This window comes from Maniola jurtina, chromosome 16 (genome assembly GCF_905333055.1).
Source record: "Maniola jurtina chromosome 16, ilManJurt1.1, whole genome shotgun sequence".
Lineage (NCBI taxonomy): Eukaryota > Metazoa > Arthropoda > Insecta > Lepidoptera > Nymphalidae > Maniola > Maniola jurtina.
This window is the reverse complement of record NC_060044.1, coordinates 1,815,041-1,840,837: the sequence shown is the minus strand read 5'-3', so window position 1 is coordinate 1,840,837 and position 25,797 is coordinate 1,815,041. Positions and strand designations below refer to the sequence as shown.

The following is a 25,797-nucleotide window of genomic DNA, read 5'->3' as shown; positions in this document are numbered from 1 at the left end:
CGTGGGACACACAACTATCTTTTTTACGCCTACCTACGGCAAAGCCCGAAGGAAGGGTTATGGTTTTATAGCAGTCTATGTATTTATGTATGTAGGTACGTATATATGTGTGTTCCACCGTAGCGCCTAAATTACTGAGCAAATTTTGATGAATGAGGTGTTAATCGATTCGTTATTATGGTCCGGCTGACATAGAGAACATTTTTTACGAAAAAAATCAACCTGACGGAAAAAAGTAGGGGTCTCCGATTTTTTTTTTTTTTGCTATTGTATGAAGTGGGATATCAAATGAAAGAGGAAAAAATTCCAAGTTCATAAATATAAGTAAAATACAATGTTAAAATACACCGAGCGATAGAAAAACGATTTTATACTATATCTATCGGCAGTTCGCAGATATAGTAGTTGGGTTTAGTGCTGTTTAACTTTATCTTGTTACGCCTACGCCAAAGCCAGAAGGAAGGGTTATGATTTTAGCGATCAACCATGGTTAGGGATATATTATGTAGCCTGTACCTATGCTTGTATTTACTTGTTCTATCGTAGTAAGTTACTGAGGCGTTTTGGATGAATGGGGTAGGTGTCAATCGCTTCGTTATTGTAGTCCAGGCAGAGTGAACTAGAGTGAGGGAACTCTCGGTTTGATCCTGAATTGACGATGTCAAATATTATAGGCTATAGTGACGTAAAATCAAAGAAAATAAGGCTGCTTAGGACTACCTGTGTCAAATTTCCTAACATTTGGCCCCTGTCACCATTGAACTAATACCTTATGTATACTACGTATATCTACCTCAGTGCCTGCCAAGTTCCGTAAATCTCGTGAACTGTGGTCCGGGTAACTTAGGCCACATTTTAAATACGAGCAAAATGATACCAAGATTCAGGCGGCGCAAGCCCGTAACACGTAGTCCCAACAAGAGACTTACATGTCCAGCAATGGGCCTTTATCGGTTGGTAATGATGATGATGATGATCTATAATGTTATACCTATTTTATTTTAAAGCCAATACTATCGCTTGCCGCATTTATTATCGCGTAAAAGCCTTTAATCTATGAATTCGAGAAGATTATGATGGTATTATAATCCCAATTACCGACATTCTGATCTCGACCAGTAATGTTCTCTCGATGTTTATGCTAATTTTTAAGCCCTATATTATTTAGGGATTGAGCGATTATAAAAATAGTTATGTTTAATCTGCCCTCTCTAATATATCTAAATAGTATTAAAAACCGGGCAAGTGCGAGTCGGACTCGCATAAGAAGGGTTCCGGACAACATTGGCATGGCAGTCATGTTAAAAAAATATTATTTGTTTTTATTATAACAGAAATACTTACCTACTTATTCATTCAATCTTAAATTAAAAAGTTAGATTTACCTGTTTGTTTCTATGGAATGCCAGTTCATCTAACGCGGCTTTTTACACAGCTTCATCAGCTATGTATGAAAACAATGAATAATAGAACCAAAATGGTTCTCTCATCTCTGTGCGTTGGTAAAAATATAAGGCGTAAGGCGCAAAGGTGTGTAGAGATTCCTCTGACATCTATGGTCACACTGATATTTTTAATCATACACTGTTGACTAAAAACTTCCCGCAGAAATTAGGTTCTTACTTTGTTTTTTATGTTAAAAAAATTAAAAATACTTGTCGTTTACGGCTTGTGACGTCATTGATCGCCTTCCGTACGTACCTACAGCGTGACGCTAAACGTCTGAAACTGAATAATCTAATATATACCTATAAGTGTAAATTAAAAATTTATAACACCCCCGACGATCCAAAGTATCTGAGTTTTCCAAAACATCATTTTCAAATAAATAATTATGTATTTAGGCAACGTCCATCTTGACAGCTTGACATTTGTCTATTGACATAATAATATTATGAACCTAACGGTTATCTAACCTTCTTTTCTACAAGAAAACTAGAAAAGAGCTGATAACTCTTAAACGGCTGAACCGATTTTTTTAGATTATAGCTAAAAACACTCTCGATCAAGCCACCTTTCAAACAAAAAAAACTAAATTAAAATCGGTTCATTCGTTTAGGCGATACGATGCCACAGACAGATACACAGATACATAGATACACAGATACACAGATACACAGATACACAGATACACAGATACACAGATACACAGATACACAGATACACAGATACACAGATACACAGACACACAGATACACAGATACACACGTCAAACTTATAACACCCCTCTTTTTGGGTCGGGGGTTAAAAAGAAAATGACTGACTGACTGATTTACCTACTGACTGATCTATCAAATATTATTTGGATTTCTGTGATCAAAAGACAGCTAAAACTGGACGAATCGGACTGAAAGGCGTACAGAGTGGTACAGAAACAGATAGATATTATGAGATATGACATGATTATATTATGAGATATTATGACATGCGTGTGTGTTTAAACGTCTCCTAAGAAAGGAATTTTGAAAATTAAACCACTAAGGGGTAAAATAGGGGTTTGAAAGTTAAGTCCACGCAGACGAAGTCTCGGGCGTAAGCTACTTAAACTATAAACTTCTCATAGCTTCTTCCTTTATCCTAGCAGAAACTGATCAAATTATTTAGATATTTGCTTGCTAATATAGCAATTCACCTTGCCTTCTTAACTTCAAAGCCTAAGCGAGAGGTAGGAAACTTAATAGAAATACCAAGATAAGGCTTTTATAATATCCAATTGCTAGCGCATATTTAACTCCTAAAATACTTTAATAAAATACTTACCTGCTTTAAATAGGTTGTTCAAATGCCTTTCTTTTTAAAAGAAGAAATCGTGTTTTTGTAGAATAACTTAGATGATGTATAAGATGATGCCCGAGACTTCATCTGCGTGGATTTAGGTTTTTTTTAAATCCCGTGGGAACTCTTTGATTTTTCAGGACAAAAAGTTGTCTATGATAATTTTCCGGATACAAGCTACCTCTGTACCCGTGTAAATCGGTTAAACGTATGGGTCTTTAAGAATCCCGTGCAAATTCTTTGATTATCCGGGATAAAAAGTAGCCTATGTCCTTCGCCGGGATGTAAGCTACCGCTGTCCTAAATTCCGTCAAAATCGGTTAAACTGTGGGGCCGTAAAAAGCTAGCAGACAGACAGACAGACACACTTTCTCATTTATAATATTAGTATGCATTTAACTACTTTCCTAACTTTAAAGTACCTTCATACAGTACGATAACTTAGAAGAAGGTTCCGTACGTTGGCACATTGGCCCCGTGTCATAATATTATCAGAGAGACAGCATCAATACCGGGAGCCGCAGCAGAATTAATGGCCGAAAACAACAAGTGACTCTCTCATCAAGAGATTGAGAAACATTTCTGTTCCGTTTCCCGTGGATATCCTGGGTCCATGGAGTCATGGTAGGTACCTATCAACATTACCTAGGAAACATTCACCCTGATGAATTAGAAGTGACAGAAGGGTTCACTGTTTGAGCTAAAGACCAGCCAGTATGTTCGGTGCACAAATCGGTACCTACTTGTAAAAGTTTAATTGAATAAAAATATATTGAATTGAATTGAATTTTCAAGGATTTAATAACTTTCCATACCGACTTAACTAGTTAGAACAAACTGTATAAATATTTTCATAAAGTTTTAATTTAGCAGAGGCGTTGTAATTATTATACTTACCTAATTGCCTGTTATACGCTACTAATTTTCATAGCCTATTTTTATAAAAAAGTTTAGCGAAGTTTCCTAAACCTTTGTTGCTTAATAACTATTTAAAAATATTGTATTTAATAATAAATATTTACTATATATACTATATTTATATATATTATACGTATATTTACTATAGATGATTGCCGCAAGTTTCTGGGCGAGAATTTGGATTTAATAGGTCTCTCTTCCTTTTAGGGGTACTTCTTAATTATTCGGGATAAAAAGTAGGTAGCCAATGCAGGCTTTCTCTGTACGAAATTTCGTCATTAATTAATCTGTTGAGCTGAGCAGACAGACATATAAACAAACAGACGTACACTTTGCATTATAATATTTTATACCCACTATATGAGAAGTATATAATAAATTGCGGTTCTCTATTAGGTCACCCCGCATGTTGGCAATGAAATATCATAATAGATACTAAATCACTGTAAAATTCCAATATTACGAAACTTTGAAGTAAGGAAGATGAACAAGTTGTTATTACTTACTATGCGTGTGGGAGGAATATCTAACCTAGTACAAAAATAAATACCGGTCAAGTGCGAATCGGTCTCGCACATGAAGGGTTCCGTACTAACATACAAAAAATAGCACTTTTTAATATTTTTTTGTGATGTAAACACAAATTCACGGGTTTCAGATTTCTCCCTTTACTTGTACTTTGTATAAGGCCTACCTACCTGCCTTTCATGATTCTAGGTCAACATAGGTTTCTTGACAGACACGACAGACAGACAGACAATAAAGTGATTGTATAAGGGTTTCTTTTCCTTAGAGGTACGGAACCCTGAAAACAATTTTCCAACATTTTGCATAATAGCCAAATGTCTGCTCTAAAGTTCCAAACGTATCGTATTCAGTATTGCTAGCCAAGAATCCTATAAGCATCTTATTTCACAAAGACGTTATGACTGTCACAAAGACAGGACCGGATCATGACATCAGAATTCAGCCATTTTCTTTGAGAATAACGTAGGAAAATAGGTACCTACTTGGTACCTACCTAGTCCCTACTTACATTTTTACTGTAAAATAAAGGTCACAAAATTCCTGAGACGATAATGAAAAATTATTTATGTATTTACTTGAAAATTATTTATTTCTTTGATTGTAAATGATCTATTCTCCAAGTTTGATTGAAAATGAATTCAGAGCACACGCTTTCATCCTATAGACCCCAAAAATCTTTTTTTTTTTGAAATTCCAATCTAATATGCCTTTGTGTAGCCCTAGATAGGTAAGTAGACACATTTGAATAAGGACACTTACTTAAACTGATTTATTTCATACTAGTGACTCGGTCCGGCTTCGCACGGGTAGCTTATTAGAATTTTCATAAGGATCTCTAATCTATTTGAAAATAGAGCCTAAGTCACTGAGGATAGCTTTCTATTAGTGAAAGAATTTTCTAAATCGGTTCTGTAGTTCCAGAGATTACCTCTTACAAACAAACTTTACCTCTTTATAATACATACTAGTGTAGATTTTACTGCTGTTACCAACTCTTTGGCAACTGCATTATGGTTTATGCCAAAAAGGGTTTTTTTTTATATACTAGCGCTTGGCTACAATCAGTCAGACCTGCTAGCAAGTGATGATGCAGCCTAAGATGGAGCGCTCTTGCCTAGAATATGCCTATTCACTCTTAACTTAAAGGTAGGTAATATTAAAAGAACCATATTAGAAGGTGCCCATACAAAAAATATTTAACTAAGGGCCGATTTTTCAACCTTCAAATAACTTATAGGTACTTACCTGAGGAATAATTATTTGGTTTTGACTGTTATTGTATAGGAAAAATTCCTCAGACAAAAGTTATTTGACCATTTAAAACTGTCCTTGTGCAGGTGGTAACTACACCCCTTAGTTTATTTCTAAAATCGCTGTGACAGACAGACAGATGGACTGGGCGAATCTATAAGGGTTCCTTGATTTGCTACGGAAACCTAACAAAATATAAGTAACATACTGGAAATTAAAAAATAGAATAGAATAAAATATATTTTTATATAAGTAAACTTTACAAGTGCTTTTGAGTCGTCAAAATAATTAACCATTTTACCACTGTACGCAAATATTATGTTGACCCAATATATATTTATTTTCGTCATTGGGTCAACATAATATTTGTGAATTTCATTGAAAAGAAAGCGGGTGTCAAATAGGGGTCAACTTACGGCCCAATAACATCGAAATGCGGAAACGACCTCAGGAAGGATTCTTTCCTTCCTGAGGTCAGAAAACAAAAGGATATAAGGTAACTTAGCCGTCTCTAAGTTCTGCCATGTCAAAATATCTTTTTAAGAAGACCACAAGACTGATTATTTATTTTACAAAGTGTACCTTTCAATGTTAAGTTTGGGAGCTCTAACTTTATAACTGCGCAATACACCAAGACATTTTAAGAGACCAGATATTGTGGAAACTAGTCATCATAAAACAGTAGACATTTTGGCATGGGCGAATATTTTATAAGGACGTTTTTGTCTGCAGCCCAGAGCCCCGTGGCTACACAGGGCCCCCAGTCCCCGTTTGACAAAATGAACTATTATTGTGAATTAAAAAAATTGTACAGTATATATATACTATATTATACTACTAACTATATAATATACTCCCCGCCATTGATTTTTGGTGTATTTTCTCAAAAACGCAGTCATTCACTGTCGAATGGGCTTCTTGCATCTGTTCGGCGTGTCGTGTCATCATTATCGAAAAGTTTTTTGACAAAATAGCTATTAGATGATTAATTAGGCAGGCCCCCAAGTATTATTAGCCCAAAGCCCAACAAACTCGCGGTCTGACCCTGCATTTTGGGGACTGGACGTAGCAGGACACTGGGTACTTTAGCATTGGTACCTACTCATACCTAGTATACATTCTTGAAGGCTAGACATTGTCAGCCGGAGCCATGAATGTAAAGGAATCACGACCCTTAGTAATGACGAAAAACGATTTAGAGAGACAGTTTCTTATTACAAACTAGCTGATGCCCGCAGCTTCGCCCGCGTGGATTGGTCAGATCCCCTGCAGCATCAGGATTGAGGAGTTGGACTCCAATTTTTTTATGAAACAATGTCGCAAAGTTCCTCTATCGATTAAAAAAGAAATGACGCAAATCGGTTCAGAAATCGCGGAGATTTCGGTGTACATAGGTAGAAAAATACAACTCCCTTTTTGAAAGTCGGTTAAAAAAGTAGCCTATGTTACGCGCTGGTCAATCCTTTACTTGCCTGTGAAAGTCCCGTCAAAATCGGTTCAGCCGTTCCAAAGATTAGCCTTTTCAAACAGACAGACAGACAGACAGACAGACAGACAGACAGACAGACAGACAGACAGACAGACAGACAGACAGACAGACAGACAAAAATTTTAAAAACGTGTGTTCAAATAACCATATGAGCTTAATATGAGGTAGTTATTTCGAAATTACAGACAGACACTCCAATTTTATTTATTAGTATAGACAAACCGATCCGATCAACCGACAGTGAAATTGTGCAAAATGTCAGTGTTAATAAGGCCGCTCAACCCTGTAACTCGAATATGATGAATCGCTTAAAAAATGGGAACAATAAATCAATTTTTCGTATAAATTGCCGCGCTCGATTTACAAGAGAAAAGGGATTTTTGGAGGGTCGTTGACAGATAATAATAAATACGTATGAAATTAGAGCACCGATAGTAAAATACGCACGTACCACAGAATTCAGAATAATATAGAAATGTTACATAAGGAACGCGAGATTGTAGCCGCGCAGATGACTATTGAAGCATCAAAGTCAAACTAACTAATGTAATGATGATTATTAAATACGTAGAGTGTAGACAAGACGAAAACTAGGTGGGTTCCAAACGCGCCCTCGTCTGAGAAAAAGCTTATCAGTGTGTGTTGTCATACAAACAGACAACATACAGACAGACATAAATAGTTGCTACGCGGGGATCTTACGCTGATATAAATTTTTCTGCGTTAGTAGGTAGCTGAGAAATCGGTCAAGTGCGAGTCGGACTCGCACACGAAGGGTTCCGTTCCGTATGTTTTATACTTAATTTTTTTTTAATTTGCATGGCGGCTATTTTGCAATTCACTATCTTGATTTTTTATTTAATATTTATTGCTATAGCGGCCATAGAAATCTGTGAAAACTTCAACTCCACTTTTTACAGTTCATGAGTTACAGCCCACTGACAGACAGACGGACGGATAGCGGAGGCTTACTATTTAGTAAGTATTTTCCTCTTAAGGGTTCCGTGCCCGGAAAATATCATTGGGACCATTTGGTCGGAAGAAAATATTTACGGTATTTAATCATGTAAAGTAGGTATAGTCTTATTTACCTACCTACGTAATTTTCTACGAACCTATTTGTAGCAAGGAACTAAAACCATACGAGATTTTTAGCAATATAATCGAGTGTGAATGCAGTTTTAGTCTCCAGTTAAACACTCAACTTTTCACTTCTATTACGAGGAAACAGATGCCTGCGAACATCGAAGCTAGCCAATACATCGTTTATTCAAGAAAAGCTATTACTCTTCTGTGACGCTTGAAGACTCAGGAGACACGTGTAAAACAAGCATCATGTAATGTAAATCTGTCCGTAGCATTTCCTTTAGGTGAGAGCTGACAACAAAGAAAAAAAAAAATTAAAAAAAAAATCTGATCGCAACTCAAATCTTACCAATGCAATGTAATATGAAAAACCGCCAATGTAAAAATAAATTAATATAACAAACTGTAAGAAAAATTATAAAAGGAGATACTAACTGACTGACCAACCGAGAGCTCGAAATAGAGCTCGAACCGCTGGGTCTTAAAACTTGGTGGTTTTTAATAGACTCCCACTTAGAAAGAATTTTGCAAAATTCCAACCCAGCGAGCCTGGGCGGGGCAGTTAGTAACAAACTTAATATAAAACGATTTTTATCAAAAACGTAAAAAATAATTATTTTTTACTTAGTAAGTAAAAAATACTTAGTCTGCCATGCTGCCATGCAATCTGCATAGAAATTCATTAAAAAAATTACCTACCTAATCAATGTTAATGGATAGATAGAAGTTAATTAAGCTAATACCAGTGTAATCTTGCTAAGTACAAACTTAATTAGATGCATCTTTATGAAGTTTTAATTAAAAATATCTAACTATTACTTTGTATTATTAGCCTTTACATTGTTATAAAAATAGAGTAGGTGGATACCAAAGTAACCTGCAATATTGTGGTGCCTAGATCAAGGATAATACAAGTGAAATAATATTTTAAGTTCAATACATTTATTTACCTAACTAGATCATATTATAACCTCGTTCGTCTGAGTTTCGTTTTTTTTTTTAACTTCCTGGAAACTCTGATTTTCCGTGATAAAAAATAGTAAATATCCGTCCCTGGAATGCCAGCTGTCTCTGTACCTACCAAATATGATGCTCGCAACTTCTTCGGTATTGAATTAGGGTTTCAAAGACTCCGTGGGACCTCTTTGATTTTTCAGGACAAAAATTAGCCTATGTCTTTCCCTGGGATGCAAGTTATCTCTGTACCAATCGTCAAAATTGGTCAAGTGGTTGGGCCGTGAAAAGTTAGTAAACAAATAGACAGACGCACATTCGCATTTGTAATATAAGTAATAAGTATGGATAAAGCATGGATTCGTAGAAATATAGTTAATTTCGCCGCCTGCACTGCTGCATTCTAGCTTTGCTACAGTGCGTGTTTTAGACATTTTTAGTTAATCTGTTTCTAATGTTTGGTTTGAGTAGATAGGAAACAAAGTTCAAAATTAAAACCCGACTGCTTCCCTTTATAAACGCTGAAATACAGTAAATTGTTTTTCTGTCGCCTAGTATAATATTTTAATATTGCACTATATCGTCCCGTTGAGCGAAAAATGACTAAATTGCGATATGAGGCTTCAAAGAAATGAAAAAGACAACATTTCAAACTTTTATTTGACTTGATGAAATTTGGTACAAAGTTAGCTTACATCCCGGGGAAGGATATAGGCTACTTTTATCCCGGATAATTAAATAGTTCCCAAGGGTTTTTAAAGGCTCGTCCGTTTAACCGATTTCTATGGGTACAGAGGTGTACCTTGCATCCCGGAAATTGATATAGACAACATTTATCCCGGAAAATCAAAAAGTTCCCACGGGATTTTTAATAAACCTAAATCCACGTAGACGAAGTCGCGGACATCATGTAGTGATGAATAATTAAGTGTTCAATTTTCAACAACAGGTGCTACCTTCACCACAGCCCAAAGCAGGGGCTACGGTCTAAACAATCTGGACCTGCTCCGAATGTTGACAGAGAAGCCCTGGCTGGGCGTGGGACACCACCGGTGGGACACGGCGCCCATAGAGACGGACCTGGGGAACTACCCGAGGGCATACCCCAGGATCAACAGAGCCTCGAGCCAAGAGGATGTGGGATCTAGGAGCTATGATGATGATGTTTTTAGGTAAGTTGTGCTGGTTGAAGTTTTAATTAATTTCCTCGTGGGTGTAGGAGTAGGGCAACTTTTTTAATACAGAATAGGCTCGCGCTTTTCATTTCATTTATTTAAATCGTTTAACTGTTACATATTATTAAAGATCTTAAATTAATTTACATGCTAGGAACAGCTTACCTTAACAGGCATACGATTTATTATTATGTAGATGGCAAATAAACATACTATACAATTGTGATTATTAGATGTCAAAATTATTTAATTTTAAAATTTATGAAGTCCTTATCTCGATAATCATTAGATGAGGTCTAAGTTGGAACCCCATTGCCTAGAAGATACCCATTCACTTTTGACTTGAAGATCCTTAAATAATTCTGGGTGGCAAGAAACACGGATGCCGGAAGTCAAACCTGTGGTCTAACTCCCACGAGATTAAGTAGGTACTAAAATAGGTCACTATCAAAAGTTTCGATGGTTATTAATATCTGAATTCCTTCGACCTAAAACCGCGACACGTTTCAAAGATTTGCGCTTTCTAATGAAAGATCCCTTAATAGCTAAATATTATAAGTTTCAAGCTATATCCGTCCAACTAAACTGATCATTTTCACAAAGTTTGCAAACTTCAGAATGATCAGTTTCACAAAGTTCGTAGTAATTACTTATACTTCGTATAACTCCCTTAGCTGAAGGCTATCTATCCGCTTTAGGTATTCCGTCACAGATCTGTTTTTAACCCCCGACCCAAAAAGAGGGGTGTTATAAGTTTGACGTGTGTATCTGTCTGTGGTATCGTAGCTCCTAAACTAATGAACTGATTTTAATTTTGTTTTTTTTTTGTTTGAAAGGTGGCATCGAGTGTGTTCTTAGCTATAAACCAAGATCGGTTCAGCCGTTTGAAAGTTATCAGCTCTTTTCTAGTTATTACTGTATTTTTCACCTGTCGGGGGTGTTATAAATTTTTAATTTACACTTGTACTTATAAGGTTCATATAATATGTTTTATAGGTAATCTGAGTACGTAGTTCTTGATTTGGTATTGCAGTCCACCGAATTTTCATTCCAGAAACCAGCGAATATTGTGTATTAAGGTACCAACATCGATGGTACCAAAGGCAACGATAGCTTCAATAGGTCGTGAAAATTCGTTATCAATCCCTGCAGAATGCAGATGTTAGCAAAATCAACTGTTGTAAGAAGGTTATAACTGTAATATTAGAAAAACATGTCGATAGAAGTTATCTACATCACTGCTGTGTCATCAATTAAATAATAGCTCTTTATTGTACCTCTTTAGTTCCCACACGTAGAGTATTTAGATATCTGCCTATAATTGTTTTTTTTTCGCAGGGGTTCGGAAAAACGGTCCGCGGTCGCGACAGCGCTGAACGCCGGCCGTCGGAGACGCCAGCCGACGCCCGCGCTCGGTAAGGCAGTCGCGCCGTATGTCGGCGTCGGTAAGCAGCGTCGGTCACGGCGAATATAATACCCGCTTTACTTGTACACAACGATACACAAGACAGTCGGACGGTCGCCGACAGTACCTATCTACACAAAACACGATTCTTAAGGCTGCAAAGCGAGAAATCACACTACGCACGCGTACGCGTGTGTAACAAATGACGGCTAAAAAACTATAAGTATGAAGCAATCACACTGCAGTGGATGACAGCGATTAGAGCGCTGTTCGCCCACATCGCAAAACCCCTTTCATTTCTTAAATACTTCATAATCATCATCGTCAACCCATAGACGTCCACTGCTGGACAAGGTCTCTTGTAGGGTTCCACACCTGGGTCTTGCACCGCCTGAATCCAGCGGCTCCCTACGACTCATCCGATGTCGTCTGCTCACCTAGTGGGGGCTTAAATGGACCATAATTCAAAAAACCCGGCAAATTGGATACATTGTCGCCACGCGTTCTTTTTGTATCAACCCTTATTACAAATACGACCGTCTTTCCGCGCGTCCTGTTTATGCGTTGCGTGACTAAATTGCACTAAAACACACCCACAGTACCGAAAAACTACACAATGAGACATATTTTCAGAGCTTTACTTCCCCAAAGGTCGTACTTTCATAACTTTATTGTGAACATAGAAAGAGACATGAGGCCCGACCTTGTCTTACGAATATAATAATTCTTTTAATTTAGTGCCTTGTTTGTGCCATCTTCGTCTCTTCTAAGTATGTCATTACATTAGTAAAATTGTGTTGTATACCAAAATGATCTCACGATAATAATAATGGTCTCTCTAGTCTAGGACCTTTACAACGTATCAATTGACACCTCATTCATCAAAATCGGCCCAGTAGTTTGGCCGCTACTGTGGTACACACAGAATCTGGATACAAACATACATAGGTACGTAAGTACATACACACATACATACACAGACTGCTAATATCATAACCCTCCCTTTTGGGTAAAAATACACTATCTCAGCAAGAGTACCAATTATAACTTCCGTGCTAGTTGCACCAAGACCACTGAAAATCCTCATGACTTGTACAAAAGGTGAGTAAATTCAATAATATGAATTCTTTTTCAGGGGTTCTCAACGACGTGGGATCATTCTTCGACTCGTTGCGGGATAACCTGGAGACGCTGGCATCCCTGTCTCCCCAGCAGAGGTCCAACCTGTTCCAGGAGCCGCCCACTGTCGTCCACGCTCCATCCTCTGGCAAGTATTACAACTATTACACCTACAGCATAAATGATTCTGTTCCTAATGACGACGTGCGTTCCTTGTTCGTTCGCGATTCGAAAAAGCCGCTATTTTCCTTACTTTCTTTCTCCTCTTTTCTTCATTTTATTACTAGCTGACGCCCGCGACTTCGTCCGCGTGGATTTAAGTTTTTCAAAATCCCGTGGGAACTCTTCGATTTTCCGGGATAAAAAGTAGTCTATGTGATAATCCAGGATATTATCTATCTTCATTTAGAATTTCAGCCAAATCCGTCCATTGGTTTTTGCGTGAAGGAGTAACAAACATACACACACACACATACACACAAACTTTCACCTTTATATCAGTGTGATTTCTCTGGAATATTTGAATAATGACAATTAATGGGATCAAGGGATTATCAGATTTTTAACTAGCTAGGTGTACCTACCAACATTTTCACGTCCACAGAACATGAATAAGACTACACCTATTAGCATAGACCGCAACTTCCGGTGTCGTATCACGTAAAGGATGCACCAGCGCGAACAATACGGGATCGTATTTAGATGAGGAATACGTATTTTCCCACTTCCCATTTATACGAAGACGACCTTAAACGAGACTACGGCAAGTCTAATTGAAAGGCAAGCCGCGTGCATAAGTGTGGAAGGCTGACCACATACGATGACACTGGAAAATATTATAACGCGACTGTGGAAGAGATCCATACTTCCATACTAATATTATAAACTAGCTGATACCCGCGACATCGTTCGCGTGGATGTAGGTTTTTAAAATTCCCGTGGGAACTCTTTGATTTTCCGGAATAAAAAGTAGCCTATGTGCTAATTCAGGGTATAATCTATCTCCATTCTAAATTTCAGCCCAATCCGTCCAGTAGTTTTTACGTGAAGAAGTAACAAACATACACACACACACACACACACACACACACACACACACACACACATACAAACTTTCTCCTTTATAATATAAGTGTGATGCGAAAGTGTGTCTGTCTGTCTGTTTGCTAGCTTTTCAGTTTTCACGGCCCAAAAGTTTAACCGATTTTGATGAAATTTCGTACAGAGTTAGCTTACACTCCGGCAATTGGCATAGACAACTTTTTATCCTGGAAATCAAACAGTTCCCACGGGTTTATCAAAACCACGCGGACGAAGACGTGTGAAGTCTGCCAATCCGCACTTGACCAAGTGGTGAACTATGACCAAACCCTTTTCATCGTGAGAGGCATAGAACACAGAGGACACCCATGATCCTTAGTGGACCGGCGATGGGCTAGGAAAATACCTCTTTAATCCGAGATTAACTGCCCAAACGTTCCAATCATTAACCTTTTTAATATACTGAACTTCATACTTTAATTTCATCTGGAAGAAAGGATGTCATAATTTGTCTACGGTGACGCGGCCGTCCGTCGTTTTAAGCAGATAATAATGTACCAGTAACTCAAATATAAAATCATACTAAGTAAATCTTACGACTTTTAATCCGGTCTAGTCAGCTCAACCGTATATTGCAGATAAGCGATCTTCTTTCTCATTTGTCGTTACGCTCTGCGAAGAGCGGTCGTGGTCGTCACAGCAGTGTTGTGTCACCATTGCACCAGTTTACGGCAGTTAGGGAATTTCTAACAAAACGTCGAGGCGTCGTCAAATGGTGGTCAAATGTAGATAAAGTGTGTAGATGCCCTAAAGTTCAGTGAACTGGGTAGGCACGAACAAAACTGATGATTAACTGGTGTTACAGGAAACGCTAAGTTACTTTTAATGGTCCTGTCGGCTCCGCCATCATCATTCACTGAAAACGTTATCAACCGTGGTTATCAAATCAAATTAAACAATATTTCTTGTCACTACTTGGGTCACAGTTGAAATTACAAAATCATACCTAGTTCATTTCATTTTAGTTGTGTAACTTTTCTAGTTAAAAGGAGACGCAGCGTGCTCCATACAACGTAGTTTGGTTCTCATTTCTTCTTCGGTTCTCATTCATATCAACTTAATCAAACTCACATGTAAATATAATTTCTATGTCTACCTATGGTTTTTTTTAAATAGGATAAAATTATAGAAACACAAAAAAAAAATTTTTTAAATAGTTTTACAGTAATTAGGATGCATTAGGATGTAACTCTTATAATGTCAACTCTTTATACATTTCTGAAACAACCCCTTTCTATAAAATACCTATTTTTAAAGTTACACGCCATAAAATATTGACATACTTATACACACAGACCAATACAACTCAAAAATCTGGTGTATCAGACACAGACATACCTAAGTATACTAATCCTGTCTTCAAAATTTCGATGACAACTAAACTAAGTACGTTTGTATGGAGGGAGTTGGGTTTAAAAAAATTGTAAAGTGATACTAGAGCCTTGTCTGATAACAAGCGATGTTATTTATTTACGTAGGTATCTATTTATATATAGAAGCTTTGATCATTACGTTCGTTTAATCAGTCACTCCTTTTTGTTATCACTTTGATACATCATTACTTCACTCGATATTTTCGGTGATGGAAATTTTATAAAAAAAATGTATAAGGAAACACCCATTTTATTTTTGCTAAAAGGCCTCTTCTCGCCAACATTTTTTTACGAATATGAAGATTTTATTTGAATACTAGCTGATGCCCGCAGCTTCGCCCGCGTGGATTTAGGTTTTTGGAAATCTCGTGGGAACTTTTGATTTCCCAGGACCGTAATAGCCCGTCCCCGGGATGCAACCTGTTTCTGTACCGCGTAAGAACATTTAAACGGACCGATTTTAAAAATCCAGGGTCGAGGAGTTGGGTCCTCGAGGTCAACGACAGAGTCTTTACTTGGTATAGATACCTTCAATATCAAATTATACCCGACAGTTTCTAAATCCCATGAGTTTTTGTGGTCAGGTCTCCTGCAGCATCAAGATTGAGGAGTTGGAATCCAATTTTTTATGGAACAATGTAGCAAAGCAAATGGCTATGAAAGTCCCGTCAAAATATCCCGTTCCGAAGATTAGTCCGTTTGAACAGACAGGCAAAAATTTTAAAAACGTGTGTATCAGTTATGGCATCGTTCAAATAACCGTATGAGCTTAATATGAGGAAGTTATTTCGCAGACAGACACTTCAATTTTATTTAGTAGTATAGACTAGTATAGATATTATCTACTAGCTGACGCCCGCGACTTCGTTCGCGTGGATATAGGTCTTTTAAATACCCTAATATCTTTTATCCAGGATAAAAGTAGCCTATGTATTCCAGGGTATACCTAATCTGCCTCCATTTTAAATTTCAGCCGAATCCGTCCAGTAGTTATTGCGTGAAAGAGTGACAAACATACACACATACACACGCATACAAACTTTCACCTTTATAATATTAGTGTGAAGTGTGATCACTTCTTACGGTGAAGGAAAACATTATGATTTGTTCCTGAGAGATTTCCATAATGTTCTCAAAGGTGTATGAAGTCTGCCAATCCGCACTGGGCCAGCGTGACAGACTTTGGCCTGAACCCTCTTCATTTCTTAGAGGAGACCCGTTCTCAGTAGTGAGCCGCCAATGGTTGATCATGATAATGAGGATCTACCTCTGTCGACCGACTTTATGAAGTATCTCTACTATCTCTAAATGAAAATACCTATGGACAAATTTAGTGTCTTGGATCCAATTCATGCAGTCCTTTGACTTCCAACATTGTGTGAAAGCCTGAAGTATTCTAATAAACTCCTGTTTTAATACATTCCAACACTTAAAAGGAGCCAATATAGGTAACTAGAGGATGCCCGCCACTTCGTCCGCGTGGATTTAGGTTTTTGAAGATCCAGTGGGAACTATTTGATTTTCCGGGATAAAAAGTTGCCTATGTCAATTACAGGGACGCTAGCTACCTCGGTACCAAATTTGGGGATGGGTTTTTGGGAATACCGTGGGAACTCTGATTTTCCGGGATAAAAATAGCCTATGTCCGTCCCCGGGAAATAAGCTAACCATGTAGCTTTCGTCAGAATCGGTTAAACTGTTAGGCCGTGAAAACGTTGCAGACAGACAGACAGACATACTTTTAATACACAATAACACACAATTAAACATTTATAATATTAGTATGAAAGTATGGATTGAAAAAGTTTGTGGCACACAAAGTTCTAGCAATTCACCCTTCGATACTCGTATAATTGTATAATGTTAAGGTACTTAAATTGTTTTAGTTTTAATGATTTTACAATTCAAGTATTTAGAGTGTTCATTATTATGACCCGTAGGCGTCAACTGCTGGAGGCTGGAAGTCTCTTGCAACTCACAGAACACGGGCTGAGCCGTTTGTGTTCACCGACTCCCAGTAAAGCGTAAACCCATAAAAATAATGTAATGCACGCTTCGCTCGCGTATGTAGCTAAAATTCAAATTACCTATTTCTATAGGTATTCATAATAACAGATGCCAGATACTTCGTTTGTAATTTAATATCTGTCTTGGCACTATGTATATTATCCCCATATATCCAAAACTACATACATATAATTAGATAACACTCCTCTTTTTGGGTCAGGGGTTATAAATAGTAGGAATACTTATATAACCTTTTGAATTTGTCCTTTCCATTTTATCTAGCTGCGGAAACGTCTAGTGTTGTGTTTCTGTACTGGTAGTTCCCAACTGTCAGGGAACAAAGTTGAACAGAGTATGTCCGTACTTACATGAAGTGTTTACGTACACGATGCCCATGTTTACGTACGAGGACGTTGAACGTGGAACATTCAGTATCGAAGAAACCAAGAGCGTTGGAAAAGTTGCTTAGTACACTGCGAACCAGGGCGCAAAAGCTCGTGCCGAAATAATTATATGAACTCAACCTTTGGTAGGTATCCCATTACCATGCAGGTTTTTAATTTATAGACTTGCGCTGGGCTGCAATCACACCTACTGGCAAGTGGTGATGCAGCCTAAGATGGAGCGCACATGCCTAGAAGATGCCTATTCACTATCGTTCTTAAGGGCGTCCCATATCCAAGTCATTCGAATCAGAACCGAGGAAGAAAATCCGTGGAATTTCAACTACCTACGTGCAGACCTTGACTATGCCTTGTAGTACGATAGTAGAAAAGAAACAGTTACAAGGATATTTTTGTAACTTTGAAGTTTTTTTACAGGTGGCGGTGGTGGCGGAAGTGGAATACGGAAACTACACGCCCTTCGTCCCTTGAGGCCCACTGGAAACATCAGGTGAGAGCTTAAATACCTACCCAGTACCACTCACAGGTCTGGCCTGTCCACAAAGGCGAACTAGGCGGCCGCCTAGGGCGCTAGGGTTTATGGGGTGGCATTATGGTGAGGGTACGGAACACTCGAGTTGACAGACTAGCGCGGGCTGTTAGCTCGCGTGCCTCTGCACAGCAACATAGCAAATAGCGGTACAATATTATAGAAATATACATAGAGAGTATAATTTTATTATTGCCATAATATTCCCTGATAATCGCCCTGATTGGCTGAGTTTGTGGAGCTTTTTGGGCACCTTCTGCCGCAAAGTGCCGCGCGGAGGCAGCGCCGCCGTAGCGCTGCAGCTGCGCTACCTTCGAGCGGCATTTTACGGCAAATTTGAAGGCGCCCTTAGATTTTCGCGATTGCTAAGTTCGAGGTGGTTCGAGCTTTTATAATATCGTGTCAATTTTGTGTTCGTTCTCTAATCTAGTACGTATTTATTTTAAAAACTTATGAGAAACAAAGCTCGGCTTTGCTTTTGATATTATTCAGTATCTAAATCTGAGTGCCTGCTTGTTGTCATTATCTCAAAGCACTAAGCTTTTCTATAAAATTGAAGAAAAGCTCATAACCAATAATGTTCGCCGACTCAGCCGCGCTTCTGTATAAATACCTATTTTATTTATAAAAATAATGTTTAGTTATAATTGGTAGGACAGTGAATATTATATTTATTTTTGACCTATTTTCCTGTAACAAAAGCTCATTTCATCTCCACGATTCCTCGCAGCACTTGCATGGAATCTATCAATTAAAATCTTTGTTGCGTTACCATTATGGTTTCCATTCAATATCAAGAACGAGTAGGCCGATGACTTACAAACCTACTGATTTTTTATAGAATAAAAAGTATTTTTATATGTATAGAAAATAAAATGTTGAAAAATCTCAAAATATTTTTCAAAATAATAAATAAAGTAAAAAAAAAATAGTAAGTTGATCTCTAGCTACCACATTTTTCGTCGTCCGCTTCCTTGCATTATCCGCATTACTTACGTAGACTAAAAAAAATTATAGATGGACATTGTTCTATTTCGAATCTGTGATAGAGTCATCACAAAAATCGGTACTCCTTAAAATGTTAGCGAAAAAAAATATTTAATTCTGAGGCTTAGATAATTTAAATTATCAGAGTCCCAGGGAAAGCAATCGGCAATACGTATTTTTATTTTTTTCAAATAGCAAATTCCTATGTGTTTTTAATTAAATGTTTGCGTTGGAAATCGGAAGCGAAGTGTCGCTCTTATGGCATTTATTGCTATATCGCTTCCGTCTGATTATTCCAGCATTAGAGGCTTTTCAATATGGGCCGTTATTTTATTTACTAGCTTTTTCTAACAATGGTTAGCTTTTTCTACCTCTAGAATACTTTAGATATTGGGTTCGTCATTTTATTTTTATGTCCAACAATGAGTTTAAAACAAGGGAAAACAAAAAATTTTGTATGATCGCATTGAAATATCTTAACATCGTTAGCAAGAGATCCTTGCGTCTAAACCCAGCTATGAAAAATAGATATGTCGGTCCGTCTGTTTCACCATGAGTCTATATTTAGGTTGATTCTGGAACAGTGTCAATGTGATACATTTTCATCACACTAATATTATAAAGGAGAAAGTTTGTATGTGTGTGTGTGTGTGTATGTTTGTTACTCCTTCACGCAAAAACTACTGGACGGATTGGGCTGAAATTTAGAATGGAGATAGATTATACCCTGGATTAGCACATAGGCTACTTTTTATCTCGGAAAATCAAAGAGTTCCCACGGGAATTTTAAGAAACCTACATCCACGCGAACGAAGTCGCGGGTATCAGCTAGTTTAGAATGAATTCATGAAATAGAAAGGGATATAAATAGGGAAATATTATAGGTATCACCCATAATTATCGCCTATATTCAAAAATTTATTTGTACGTATAGATCTTACAACCGCAGATCGGACTTGGAGGCGTACAGCGGCTACCCGGGGGCGAACCACCACGACCCAGGGCTCCTGTGGACCGGACTGGGCCGCCGGTAAACTCCGCACCCAAAATCTACCAAAAATACCAAATAATTCGCAAAAAATACCAGTTATTTGCCTAGAAAATACATCGCCGGATTTGTTCAGCAAAAACTGGTTTGATTTCGTCAATATAGACAATGCTAATAGTGATATAATTTGTGATATACCCAATTGTTATATTTTAAGAACGTTCTGTGGTAATCGAAATGCTTTTCACAATTTTGCTACAAAATCCCATAATAATTCTTTGCGGCCACCGATTATTACCGGATATTAAATGAAATATTGAAAAAAACTAACCCTCGATAAATGTAATATTTTGAAGCGATGTTCTAAAAAAATGTATTATGAAAAATACTTTGGTAAGTCTTAATATAAAATTGATATTATTATGAAGTTTTATTGTGAAGCGATGAGTCTAAAAAAACGTATTAACTGTAAAAAAAAAAGTTTTTTCATATATTTTTAATGTGTAAATTATGATAAATGTCAATTTCGAATATTAAATGTTATTGTATAAATAATAATTGCGGGAAATCTACCCTTGTTGGTACTAGCATAAGGTTATTTATTGAATATAACAATTAACTATAATATTATTAAGATCAAGCCAAAAATTTGAATGTAATGTTTTACCTCGATTGAACGGTATTTATAAGTATAATTATGTATTTAAAAATAATGTTATTACTGTACTAAATTCATACTTATTTTAATATCTAACGGAAATGTGTGTCATTCTCATTACTTTAATATTCTGATCTCAATTATTCCTAGTCAATTTAGATGTAGGTAAGTTACCATCTTATACGAATTATACGAAATAAAAGTTTTATTAATTATTTGTTTATAATTATTTAAAACTAGATAATTTAATATACCTACGACAAGGGTAGAGTTTTCCTCTACCCTTTTTCTCTTATGTTCTATAACTGTAACAGAGATTGATACTTATCTCGATCGTCAATAAAACTATCCTGTACTTATAATTAATATTTAAATATGTAGGTACTAAGTACTTATATTCCTCTTAATTAATTAATTTATTTATTTTACATTCTAATTGGAAACATCGTGCCACTTACACTACAAACAAAAATATATTATTCATATATTAAAGATATTATTTTCTTTTTTAAAACAGTACATATTTAAGTACAATTTGCAACGTAACAAGAAGAGTAAAATATAATACGCTGGTAAATGATAATATCAAGAAGAGAATAATTGAATCATCATATCTAGGCGTATTTATTTATAATTCAGTGATCATATCGTAATGTATGGTGTACCTACTTAATGACGTATAAACATACGAGTAAAATAATATCTACTTTATATTGTAAATTACTTATTATCATATAATATCATCCATTTAGATTTATAATGAAGATTTAGGCTGGTTGAAAATAAATTACATTTAAATTATGATGAGATTTACAATTTGGGTATATACGTACAAAATGACTTCTCACGCGCCATTTTAACTCTATGGGTCAATTACTGTCGTGTCAAAAGTAGGTATGGGGTTCACCTTTAATATAAGGACTAAAATCGTTCTTTTGACATGATATTTGACACATGAAGTTAAAATGGCACGTGAAAACTCATTTTTACGCATTATAACTTTAGAAATGCGAACATTATGAATGGACAGAATTGGCACAGTTGATATTTTTCTACATATTATATGTATTTGGAAAAAATATAGTAAATTTTCAAATATCTTTATATTTTAGGCGAAATATCAATAATTAGTTAATACTTATCGCATATTTTTTACAACCTAAATAATATCTACCTTTGTATAATTTTGCTTTCTAAAATATTTTCAGCGTCCAGGCTGAGATCTAGTTCCTACTTTGACTTTTCTCCGACTAAAAGCAGATTCACACGCGCGCACGTACACATGACACTTGCTTGTGACGCGCGTGAACCCGTAGACATAACTGCACGCATTACGTCTACGCGAACGTTCACGCCACGCAAGCGGTATGCCATGTCTAATACAGTTTCATACATTACAACGCAATGCTACGCGCTACGTCTACGCTTACAAGACGCATACGCGGCCTGTGTGGCCGGCGCTATGACAGATTTATGTAAACACAAGTCTGTTTCGTTTTATCTACCTTAAAACAAAGCAAAGTCAATGTATGCTCGATATTAGTAGAGAATAGGGATGATACGGACGTTTGGTTCCGATTCCGAAAGGTCGGAACTTCGGATGTTATACCGGAGGTCTAATATGCTGATGCTGCTTAACTTCACTACTAGTAGGTAGGTAGGTACTGTTTTTAAGACATTAGATTCGATTTTCGATTCGATTGTTTTTATTTTCAACACCTGGGTGTACACCTAGATACCTGTATTATTTTTTGAACTAATATAACTGCTGAGTTATGCCCTTAACACATCTCTCTCCTGCCTCCGCATCTGATTCTGGTTCCAGTTACGATGTAACCAAATTAAAAACTCCGTTTTCGAATTCGGTTCCGATTTAACCACTTCCGTAACATCCCTGCTCGGTATAGTAGATCTCAGCCGACTTTGCCCTCTATAAAGGCTGAATATAAATAAATTAGATACTTGCATGTCCATAAAAATTTTGTATCATACATAAAATATGTGAGTTGTCCAAGTATTTAATATGTCTTTTTATTATAATAAAGTTCTTAGAAAATTAAGCCAAAGCAATTATTTAAAATGTATGTTATAAATATTTAATGATTGAAATAAAGTTATCATGTGGCTTAACTGTTTTATTGAGAATTTTTATTACCTTTTATGTGATAATATAGGAGTACGATATTCCAATTTGTTTCTTTTTCTGGAAAGAAATCTCTATCTAATAGGTAGGTACGGCCTATTATTGAAGGTTTTCTAAATCAAAAAATTTTTGAATCGGAATTAATTGTATCAGCTCTGGTGATTACATGGAAAAATATTATAGAACTTTATGAAATTACAGTAAATATATATTTTGTACTTACTAAGTATATGGTTTAGTGATAGGGAGCTCAGACTTATCTGAGATTGTGGTACTTACCAATATGCCTTTATTAACCCCCGACCCAAAAAGAGGGGTGTTATTAGTTTGACGTATGTATCTGTGGCATCGTAGCTCCAAAACTAATGGACCGATTTTAATTTAGTTTTTTTGTTTGAAAGGTGGCTTGATCGAGAGTGTTCTTAGCTATAATCCAAGAAAATCGGTTCAGCCGTTTGAAAGTTTTCAGCTCTTTTCTAGTTACTGTAACCTTCACTTGTCGGGGGTGTTATAAATTTTTAATTTACACTTGTACTTAGTATAAAACCGGTCAAGTGATTAAAAGTCGGGCTAACATACGAAGAGCTACGTGCCACCGTACTAGATATAACACTATAGGTACTCGTATACCTACTTATTACTTAAATTATGTAATTTTACATGGCAGCCATTTTGAAAGTTTTGTTATTTGTTTTTATAGCGGCAATAGAAATACCTACACACTCTGTATATATTTCAATCTCTACCTATTACGGTTCATGAGATACAGCCCGCTGACAGACACACAGACGGAGAGCGGAGGCTCAGTCAGTGCCTGTTGGAATTCTTCGGGACTCGGGTACGGAACCCGATAAGTTTTTCAGACCCAAAAATTTAGTTATCGAGGTATCTACCTACTTACCTGCGAGTTGCACTTAGACGGTTTTAATAAATAGGTTATTTATTTGGGGAAATATTACAATTACTATGCACCCACAGATTTACGAATAGGTCGTAATACTGAGATATACCTATTTCCAAACAACATAATTTATTATGTAAGAGAAATATAACTTATGGGAGTTCTTTCAGAAAATGCAAGAGAACATAAAAGGAGTTGGTAGCAGTAAATAGGTAGTGGGTAGATATAAGTAGTAGGCAGGTAGATTGATGTCATAAACAACGAAATATTTTACTACCACTTTGTGGTTTTGTTGCCAATAAAACGCGCGTATCTCGCATTTAGGCGGTTTTACTGCGCTGTCTTATTGTGCTACATGCCGACGAATTAGTTCCCGAAATAGAGCGACAGTGGTTAAATAAAACACCCATCAGGTATGGAGTAACTAAACGAGGAACATCCCGATAGATGCCCACAGCTGGACATAGGTCTCTTGTAGGGACTTCCACACGCCACGGTCTTGCACCGCCTGAATCCAGCTGGTCCTTGCGATTAGTTTGATGTCATCCAGGCCCCCGATTGTGTAAGAAAAACGTATTCATCGCTATCGTTATCGACAGCGAATTCTGCCCTTTGATTGGTTGATTCGCTGTTTACCTTTTTTCACAGCCAATCAAGGGGCAGAAGTTGTTAGCGATTACGACAACCATAAATACGTTTTTCTTACACAATCGGGGGGGCTGGTCCATCTACTGAAGGATCTTCCAAAGCTGCGTTTTCCGTAATTATATGTGAGGTCGCCATTGTAGGTCCAATAAAAACGCTTATCTCGCATTTAGCCGGTTTTACTGCGCGGTCTCATTGCACTGCATGTTGACGAATTAGTTCCCGAAATAGAGCGACAGTAGCTTAGGAAAACATTCATCAAGTATTATATAGTCACGAAGAATTAACTGTTAAAAGAGCGAATATCACCATCATTATTACTATCAACCGATAGACATCCAATGCTGGTCATAGATCTCTTGTAGGGACTTCCACAGGTTACGGTTTTGCACCACTTGAAATCAACAACACCTTGCGACTCGTTTGAAGTCGTCTGTCCATCTAGTTAGGCGTCTTTGCGCTTTCCGTAAATTATAATATGTGAGGTTACAATTCTAGTTGCAATAAAAACGCGTATCTCGCAGTTAGCCGGTTTCACTTCGCTGTCATTGTACATGTTGACGAATTAGTTCCCGAAATAGAGCGACAGTAGTTTAGGAAAACACTCGTAATGTATGGAGCAACGAGGACATGACGAGGTATCGGCTATTGAGCGGATATTGGACGCAATTGCCATAGAAAACTGACGCCTACGACTATTCCTATTAACTGCATTGTCTAGGGTTGTCACATAACACATTTGTTTGGAGAAAATTTCACAGAGTCGTTAACTGGATCGAGTTGTATTGCGAAGGGTCTGAGCAACCACCGCATTATTACCCCAAGAACCCAAGAGAGCTTCTATCGATTATATGGTTAATGGAAAGGGGTCACAACTTTCAGCAATGAGGAATATGACGCGAAGAGAGAGAGAGAGTATATAAAAAGATATAGTTTGTATTATCCAGAGAAAAAAAGGAATCCTTATAATCCTTCGTTGTCTGTATATCTGTCAAGACTCTCAAGGGAATCCGAACCCATAGGGTTCTTTGCGTTGACCGAACCACGCAATGTCTCATAGCACAAGTAAAGGAAAAAAATTCCAAAACCGTGTATTTTTGGTTACATCGCAAAAAAAAAAGTGTTATATTTCTATTGCAATGGAACGGAAACCTTCGTGTCCGAGTTTGACTCGCACTTACTTATCTTTTTTTTTTGGAATTTAGGAGGGCGAGGCCACTGGCTAACATCAATGTGATTAAGTATGATTGTACGGTCTATACATAAAGGTCAGTCATGCCGCTTCGTCAACACCTAACAATTGTCGTGTCTCGCCTGACGACTGCCAAACACTCCCTTCCTTTACACACGAGTGCTGTAAT

The 25,797-nt window shown here is 37.0% G+C and overlaps 2 protein-coding genes across 2 annotated transcripts in view; one reads left to right on the top strand and one right to left on the bottom strand.

Moving 5' to 3' along the window:
* The first annotated feature begins 1,477 nt into the window (after positions 1-1,477).
* LOC123873427 lies at positions 1,478-20,441 on the top strand. Its single transcript, XM_045918271.1, has 6 exons — positions 1,478-1,502; positions 9,951-10,173; positions 11,515-11,621; positions 12,717-12,848; positions 18,003-18,075; positions 20,036-20,441. Exons 1-6 carry the CDS (start codon positions 1,478-1,480, stop codon positions 20,133-20,135), a joined length of 660 nt encoding a protein of 219 aa, XP_045774227.1. The 3' UTR covers positions 20,136-20,441.
* Positions 16,396-25,797, bottom strand: part of LOC123873369 — a 43,075-nt gene continuing 33,673 nt past the window's right edge. The window contains exon 5 of the mRNA XM_045918215.1: positions 16,396-16,437. The gene's annotated coding sequence lies outside the window, so the exon portion shown is untranslated. The remainder of the gene's footprint in view (positions 16,438-25,797) is intronic.